Source organism: Symphodus melops (genome assembly GCF_947650265.1).
Source record: "Symphodus melops genome assembly, chromosome: 7".
Taxonomy (NCBI): domain Eukaryota; kingdom Metazoa; phylum Chordata; class Actinopteri; order Labriformes; family Labridae; genus Symphodus; species Symphodus melops.
The window spans coordinates 8772731-8781917 of record NC_136697.1 but is presented as its reverse complement, the minus strand read 5'-3'; the positions used below and the strand labels follow the sequence as shown (position 1 = coordinate 8781917).

Here is a 9187-nt window from a genome sequence, read left to right as displayed (position 1 = left end):
AGGAGGCTACAAAGGAATCACTGACCCACCTTTCCTTAACTTTTAGAGAATTCAAACGGCTCTTACCATGGCCACCACGTAAATGCTTCTGGGTCATTTTACTCAGTTCTTAAACTCTTCCTAAGAAAAAAGACAATTCGAAGCACCCCTGAATTCTCACAGGAAGACAAAAAGGCAACACAAAGGAATGCACAACTAACTGGCAACAAGAGGGAGGACGCATAGACAATCAGAAGGTAACGAGACACAGGTGAGCACAAGGCGGGAAAACATGGGTAGCAGGATCTGACAGACAAAGACATGGGTAAATACAAAATAAAACAGGAAATGACAAAATACAGCAATGATTGCCAAATACGTTAACAGAAGGAATTTGGCAGTGATGAATTGTGTTCTCTGTGTACGAAAAGTATAACTTTAAATATTAACAATAAACAAAGAGTAATAATACTACTAGTAATTCACTTTCATTCTGCATAACACAGAGTTCACTGTGTTCCCTTTCTTACAGCTTGTCAGAGAGAACTTGTCTTGGTGTTGTGTTGGTAAAATGCACGAAAGAGGGCCGACCAAGTGATGCTTCAAGGATAAATAAAGACAGTAAAAGTCCAAACTATTCCACTTCACTGTGTGCCTCTCAGGGAAGAAACTTTTACAAAACTTTAATGCCTCTACCGACCATTGAAGGTGCACCTTGCATTCCAGTGTTTCCGACTAAATACAAGTGAAACTGTGGACAGAAAGTGAGAAAGATTTATGGTGTGGAAATTGAAAATATTTTCGGAGGAATTTATTCATCTGCAAACAAAACAACAATTTAGGTAGTCCAACAGTCGTTTACAGGAGAGACATTATACTGCAGAACTTCTCTCTCTCTGTGTGTGTCTTTGCTGAGAATGGGATTGTTTGTAAATTCATCTCACGAGTGAACAGGTATGTAAGGGGGGAAGAGCGAGAGGAGCTCTTTGACTGACAACAACAGTAATAACATAAACCAGATGCTATAAAATGCCCTCCAGGTGTTTCAGGGTATCTTGCTCATGATAATGAGATGGTCATAGTGACCTTGACCTTCGACCATCAAAATCCAAGCAGACCTTGGTATTCTGATATCCCTCCAGGCGTTGCAGAGGTATTACAGCAACAACAAAAAAGGATGGACCTAAAGGTGAAAAGCCGAGTGTTTCTGGGACATTATTAAAAAAGCTAATTCAGTTATTGTTTTTTTGTCTTTACTTGATCATTTTGTTTTAATGCAGGTCACATGATCAACACCTGGCAACAGAAGAATGGCACTCACTCTAATAAGCCATAATAATATGATGCTCGGTCCTGCCCTCTTCTGGTCGGGCCCAAAAGTGCATCACATTTGGATTCTACACAAGCAGTTTGAAGCTCAGTTTTTCCATCAGCTTTTATTGTTTTCCATGTAGAAAACACAAACAGATGTTTGATACACGTGGACAGATGAAAGAAAAAAGCAGGGCTCAAGAAAACAAAAACAACCTTGTACAGTACTTAAATGATAGGCACATTGTAGCACATTGTATAAAACGTGAATCGGTCGCAGTTTGTCTGCTAACGAACAAAGTCAGTGCTTCCAGAAAGATGTGCAGGTTTCACTTCGAAATATGATAATGGACGACACATCTATGAAAAAAGTGGTTTGAACTCTGTATGAATACATTCATCATTAAATCATCATAAATAAATCATCTACTTAAAATACTACAATGAAAGATACGTGTTTCAGCTACTACATGAAGATATACTTTTATAATGTCAATAGCCCGTTACCCTGACAACAGAATTTTGATTGACATTTCAGACAAACTGATGATGTTTAGATAAGCCCTGAAACAGATTCTGCCAGCATGCTTCAAATGCGAAGGTTACGGCGCTGCACACACCATCAACTGTCTGCATCCTCTCAGCCCTCACACACTCACACACACACACACACACACACACAGGGACACACTGTCCGTCAGTCAGTTTACAGAGTTACATATATTTTCCACCACTCTGTTGAACGTCTCTGGTTCATCCGCATACACGTGGTGAGAGGCATTATTTATCAGCTGTTTAAAAAAAAAAAAAGAAGAATGATTAAAAGAGTTAACAACTTTTAAGAAACACAGAAAGTTTCTCTTCTGAAAGCAAAATATGAAACATTTAAAGTAAGACTGACTGAAAGCTACACGGTTCAGATTCAGGATTTGACAAGCCTTCCTGCTTGATTGTATAATCCACTCACCTTCACTTTAGTGTAGGCCTTTTCTCTGATCTGGACCACCATGTCCCCGGATGAGCTGTCCACCCAGGACTGCGCTCCATACAGCATGGTGAGGGGCATAGACATGGGCAGCTGGTGAACCCGCTGCAGCATGGGCCTCTTTGCCCAGCCTAGAGACTCTGACATGGCCCGGAAACCCACCTCACCACTGTGAGGAGGAGGAGAGGAGCGGTTAAAGCATTGTTCTCTTATCATTGACTGAACAACATGACAGCCACCCTAAAGTGAAGCCAAAACATTTAGAGCTCCCCCTCCTGGCAGGCTGCAGTAGAGGTCATAAAGCCTGCCCTCTCTATAGTTTCACCTGTGGAACCCTGCCATGTTCCTCAATGTCATGTCATCCTTACCACCCATCCAAATCAAGAAGGGGTGGGACTTCTATTCTGATCAACTTTTTTACCAACAACGGCAGAGGTAGAGATGGTCTGACGTGTCTTTTTGAAAGAACATATTAATTATACGGAGCAATTTAAAACTTCTTAATGGTCACTATTATAAAAGGCGGGCAACTGTCCTTGGCCGGTAACAGAGGGCGCCAGAGCGAAACGCTTGTAAACTGAAATCTGCAAGCGCGAAAAAGTGCTGTAAGTGAACACAGCTGAGGCATGACTGTAACTGCTGCAGTGTTTTTCCTTGGAGATATTTACAGGCATGCTCATTAAGTTCACAATAAGTGCTTGTTTTTTTCTCTTACAGGATTAGATCCTTATTATTAAAACTGCCAGACAACATCATGGCATAAGATCATGGCATCATGGTCTCCATGAGGAGACTTGTTGATGGAGGAGGAGGGGGGGGGAGGGGAACTCGTGAGTGAGATTAGCAGAATTTGGTGGTTAAGTAAAACTGTTAGAAGTCCTGGCTGTATATTAAGACGGTTTCAAGTGATGATTGATGAGGCAATCAAATGTGACAGTTGTTCCTTTTTACGTCACTCAGTACATGTACAAAGAGGTCGGATAAATCGAAGGAGTCAAGGAGGGATAGCGCCGGATCTGTTGATACCTGAATTTGCTGGCTTTGTTGTGTCCAAAGATAATAGCTCTGTCACAACTTTTTTTTTTTTTCTTTGTGGAGGAAAAATCTAATGAAATTGTGATACTATAAAACTCTGACACACCAAACCTCGCTCTCAACCTTTCAGACTCTCATTTTCACGCTCCTCTTGCTTCAACAGGTCACATCAAGCAGAAAACATCAGAGCAGAGACCTCTCGTAGAGGGAGGTTGACTTCTTGACAGATCCTACCCATGCTGCTATCAGAAACATAAAAGAACAATCAGAGCCTGTTAGCCGCAACAACAAGAGTTGAGGTGAACTTCAATTAGCTGTAACCGCCTCAAAAGGACATGTTGTGGTTAGTGCGTGCGCTCACAATGTACAGAGGCTATAGTCCTCCCAGCGGTTTGAATCTGACCTGTGGCTCCTCATTTCCTTATTCCTCTCTCTCTCTCTCTCTCATTTCTGACTCTACCATTGTCCTGTATCTCTAACAAAAGGCATTAAAATACCTTTTAAAAATGAAATGGAACAAAGATACGTTGTAGCTGTTACAGCCTCTTGTGGCTGCTGGTTGAAGTCTCCTCAACACTATTTACACAACTTTACACAACTAAACCTATAAACCTTTTCATCTTTCTATAGGCACGTATTTCCAACTCAGAACTTTCACACTGAACGGCCCATCTAGAAGGCAAGCGAGACTTCATACTGCTACACAGCACAGAGAAGTGTCCAATCTCCGTTGCTGCCTAACTTGTTTTAGCCAGTTTGTTTTGTGTTTTAACAAAAGACATTCGTCGTTTAATTGTATTGACCAGCCAACAAAGAGACAAGCTCTGGGAAAACGTCGACAACCTCCCATCAGAGACACAAAACTCAGAGTGGAAATGTTTTATATGTATGCTATCAGATGCTATCAATGCTAACAAATGTTAGCTAATTAACCCTCACCAATGCTTTCATGATGAAGGATTTATTGAAAATCTCTATCCAAACAGCAGCATTATTTACCCAGCCACAGTAACTACTTTAAGCCATCTGTGATTTTGTAGACTTTCATCCTGGCTGCTTGTTAAAGGGGAACATTGTCTAGTTTGAAGAAACGGTACATTAGCGAGCCTGTGCTGCAGCTGTTCAATGGTGGCCATCATTTCCCTTTAAGCTAGTTTTGCTCTCCAGGCTTCTGTGTCAGTCACGTGACTGAAAGCTATGAATAACAGTATAATGTTTGCACTTTGTTGTTCTAGTTTTAATCATTAATCATACATCCATTTCTGTGTCTGCACATTAAGGACACTTTAAGCTGCAGCCACGGCACATGTAGACAATAAAGCTGATTGTGATCGAAGGCCAAAGATGAAAATGAGACGCACGTTGTGACTCACCTCGGGGTTTGTGCGTTACAGTGGTAGATGTACTGCGTCATTGTGTCATCATCAAACAGATCTTCAAATTTTCTTTTGAAATCCGAACGGAATCTGTGCACCAAACCCGGTCCTGAAACAAAACCACACTGTGAGGATGAACTCTGACGCTGCACATGACTTCATGACAATAAACTGTAACAGATCTCACCCCACGGCCCTGCTGCTCTGATGACAGCCAGCGGGTTGAAGAACGATACCACCGATGCAATGGCTTTCACCCAGCGTGGAGGGGGAGGCCTCTTCGTCACATCTGGCCCCTGACTCTGAGACTGCCGAGTGTGAGGTCGCTCAGGGTAACCCCACGGATCCACAAGGATGAGATGTGACACTCTGCAAGAGGAGACACGGGCATATTAGACAAATGTCAAATGGCAGCTCATTGTCATCCGCCGGGGATATGCAAATCAGTCAGTGGTGTTTGTTTCTGTCTCTCTGCTCTAGACTGAAGAAGCAGAGCAGGGTCTTTCAGGTATAGGTTCAAAAACGACCGAGCTGCATGGAGAGAGGAACGCTTGAAGAGGTCAAACTGCTCCAGCTACTAAACGACCAAATAAGGAGGCATTCACACCTTTGTTGGACTCTTCCTCCACTTCCTGTCAGTGCTCATTGGTCCAACCTGTACGAGGTCCCTCATTGGCTGATATGTATACAGTCTATGTGGATGTATGGGACTGATTATATTGATGTATTTCTTAAAGCTTTTTTAATGTATTAACAATTTAAATGATGTTTACAATGCGCTACTTGATGACCCTGCTGAAAGGTCACAAGCCAAAACGAGTCGCTCTGATAAAGTTCATAAAACCAAGTGTTCCTGGAGCTTTTTTACTTCTTACTGTTCAAGACTAACAGAAGGAGCCCTAAAGTCAGGAGTGTGAATATCTTTTTCAGGGTGACGGAAGAGGGTGGCTTATCATTGTGCCACGCCTGTTCATAGGACGATATGGAGACTCTAACCTGCCCAGGTTGAAAATACAAACGAAAGAGTATTTCAGATTCTGAGCTTTGAAGCGTTTTTACTTTGCCAGTGTAAAGAATAAGGACTTGAAAGCATTTTTACTCTGTCTTGTCTCTGGTCTCAGACTGGGAGAATTTAGGATTTTAAATCAAGACCAGTCAAGACCACCACTGACAGGCTGTTGCTGTCATCACGGTGATTAGGTCAGGAATCCCCGAAAGAACAAATAAATTCAGTTCATTTGAAGTTTAATTTATATCCTCCAGTTATGGCTGCAACCTTCCCAGTGTTACGTCTTAGTGAGTGACACGCCCACTGAACACTGGATTAGGATCTTTCTTGGTCTCATCTCGCTCTTACCCTGCCTTAGTCTTGGTCTTGTCTCGGTCTCAATCACTAAATGTCTCAGTCGTGTTCCGGAGTAATCAGGTGTTGTGTATGTCTGTGTCTCTGTTAGTGTAGTCTTGACTACAACACTATATGACTTTTTAAACACTTTTGCACAGCCCTTTGTTTCTTTGATCACTCTTTGCTTGTAGATTTATAGACGTTTTTTTGTTCATGTTTCTCGTTTTATTTCCTTATTTCTATTCAGATGAAATATGCCTGACTCTGAACTGTAGGCAAGAAAGCAGGGAAGCAGATTCCACAGCTCCGATAAAACCAGAAAATAATTATGTTCAACATCAAACACGTGAGTTGCTTTGATGCATTTACATGTGTGGTTTAAAGAAAAAGACCAGTGCTGAAAAAGATCATATCTGACTGCCATGATGTGTTCATATACTAGAACTTAAATTAACTGAGATAAGAGCCTGAATAATATTCAACAAGACACATTCAATATGTTGTCCTAATTGATCTCTTTCTTCACTTATCTTGACAGTCTGAACAATACAGTAATCCTCAAACATCCAACTAAGCTACATGTTCTGCATTCTGTAGCTGTTTTTCATGATGTCCCATATTTACCTGGAAGGGTACTGGATGGCGTAGGAGGTAGCCAGGTAACCCCCGAGACTGTGCCCCAGCAGAATCATGTTCTCCAGGCCGACAGACTGTCTCCACTGCTCAATGGACTCCACAAACTGCTCCTCTGCTTTGGCGGCGTCCGAGGGGAACGGAGGTCTGGAGCTCCTGCCGAAGCCCAGGAGGTCAAAGGCGTAAACTGGCCGGGACCGACTCAGCGGCTCCAAGTTCCTGACCCAAAGACCTACTCCACCTCCGAATCCGTGGACCATCACCAGGGGGGTCTTGGCTGGAGGGGGGGGGGGAAAGAAAGTGACAGGAGGAAGGGGTGATGTAGCAGGTGTTCAAATCTTTAGTGCTATCAGATTACTGCCACTTCCTCCTAACAAACAAAGACTGGGAGGAGGGTGTTACCTGCAGGTGGTTCGACAGGTTTCTGCAGCACTTTGTTGGTGACCATCAGAGTCCATATTCGATTCTGGTTTGGTAGGGTCACAAATCTAGCCCAAACGTCATTCTGAATACCTGTCATGTCAAGAATAAAGGGAGCAGTGACAAGTATATTCTCAGTGAGGTTCTGTGTTAGCTAACACAAAGCAGGTGTCCAATTACACTTACAGAAGCTCAGTGTAGGTAGGTATGGTTATTCTGTGAAGGCTTCTCTACATCATTACAATACTTGGTTACATTTGTAACAGTTTTCAATGTTTTTTTATTATGTGCAAGGGAACATGGAAACATTCTTACAAGAAAGAATCTTGGACTCTGCAGTCTTTAAAAGGGACATGGAGGTCGGGCGCCAGGAAGGCCACCAGCTCCAAACTGAACCTGTCCTAAAAAACAGAGACAGAGTCATGACAGAAACAGGAGAAAAGAGGATACTTCAGAAAACAGTAAGTGCATGCTGAATGTATGATACTAATGTTAATCACAGGTTGGAGTCAGTGTTATGACTGTTTGCATGAAGCAACATGTTTTACACACTCGGAAGGTTCCAGTTCAATGGCATAATACTGTCAATCAAAGTCCACTTTAAGACAAACAGCAGAGATGTAGGAGTGACTATTATCTTTATTACCTCAGAAGTTTAATTTATGACACATATCCTAAAGAATATCCTAGTTTATAAACAAAAAAAAAACATAGGATAACATCTAAATCTTGGTTTTTTCCTACCACCTACCCCCTGGGTTGTTCAAAAGAAAAGAGTCTGAACTTACTCCCTCCACCATCAACCCACCAGGTACACCACAGAGTCTTTCTACCTGTCCTGCAATCAAAAGTGCTGATTCACCCTGACAAATGAATCTCAAAGCAGATCTTTCTTCCCCTCAGAGTGACAAATCAAAGAGACCTGACTGATGACAGTACCAAATCGAGACGATTTAATTAAATATCAGTATTGTGAATTAAATTAAATTAATTTAAATTCTGGTTATACATAATAACCAATACTATAAATATAACGACAGCTGCAAGTGAACCTGAATGTGACTATTTAAAATAACAATAATTTATTATGACTTTACTACGTGTTTTCTTATGTAGTTGTAACCACACAGGGCTACTTGGGATAAACTGATTAAAAACTTACTGGGTCTGCGGCTTCATTCATAAAAAAAAACGTGACACGGTTTTACGCACATTCCTTTTTTTTAACATCACGTTTACTTTTGTATTAAATGGGTTATTTGTTGTTAAGACACGATATCAGAGTCAAACAGCGTTAGTAAGAAAGAATGTGCCTCAGTGAACACATGAAGTGAATACAGGTTTTTGGTATCTTGTGATATAAACAGACTGTCCTGAAGGTTGTACTTACTCTGTCTCACTATCGTTTTGTAACGGAGCTGCGGGTGTAGCAGGATCCATTTGTTGACATATTCCGGTGACTAAATTCAGTAAAAACGAGCTTTAATGTTTGAAACACACGATCCTCCGTGCCTGCTGATTTGATTAAACTCTACAGCATGTTTGTTTGTATTGTTTTGTAACAAGTACGTTCCTGGGTCAGCTGACCCGGTACAAAGATCGACTATTACAGTAATGCATCCACACTACATAAAAATGGTTCGCCGTCCTTCGTCATCTTTAATCTACTGTAGTCTACTGTGGCGTTTACGATCAACGAAGAGCAACCAAATACTGTATAAGGTTATTATGAAAATTATATTTTTTACGGTCAATGACAGCGACCATGATTGTTTTCCTCAATGCCAGTTATCAGGGTCAACTTGCAGTATAAATGCCACGTTTATGACAATTAAATGGTTTAAAGGTTTATTAGTCTGTGCTTCATACAAAATGGTTTCTTAATTTTATTAACAGTTTAAAATATTGACTTCAATCTGGAAAAATCTAACATTTATCCTTTGACTGTAGTATATATTCAGATTCAGCTTCATTGGCCATGTATGCTTAGAAACATAATGGATTTGGCTCTGGTGAGCTGAGCTCTCAGTGCACAAAAGGATAAAATTAAATATAAACATAAACAAGCAAAGAGTGATAAAAAACAAGGCAACATTAAATAGT

General features: G+C 41.2%; 1 protein-coding gene across 1 annotated transcript; it reads right to left on the bottom strand.

Annotated features, from left to right (window-relative positions):
• Window positions 1-1396: 1396 nt before the first annotated feature.
• Window positions 1397-8685, bottom strand: abhd4 (abhydrolase domain containing 4, N-acyl phospholipase B). The gene is made up of 8 exons (XM_079348663.1): window positions 8475-8685; window positions 7400-7485; window positions 7067-7177; window positions 6656-6941; window positions 4874-5055; window positions 4684-4795; window positions 2258-2444; window positions 1397-2081 (listed from the first exon to the last, which is right to left on the bottom strand). Exons 1-8 carry the CDS (start codon window positions 8522-8524, stop codon window positions 1992-1994), a joined length of 1104 nt encoding a protein of 367 aa, XP_079204789.1. The 5' UTR covers window positions 8525-8685; the 3' UTR covers window positions 1397-1991.
• Window positions 8686-9187: the final 502 nt, after the last annotated feature.

Bases quoted from the DNA above. Each gene is read 5' to 3' on its own strand.
- abhd4 (XM_079348663.1), bottom strand. From the start codon at position 8,524: ATGGATCCTGCTACACCCGCAGCTCCGTTACAAAACGATAGTGAGACA. The intron at 6,942-7,066 runs GTAACACCCTCC...CCCCCCCTCCAG, and splicing joins ACCTGTCGAACCACCTGCAG to CCAAGACCCCCCTGGTGATG. The intron at 4,796-4,873 runs GTGAGATCTGTT...GTTTTGTTTCAG, and splicing joins CAGAGCAGCAGGGCCGTGGG to GACCGGGTTTGGTGCACAGA.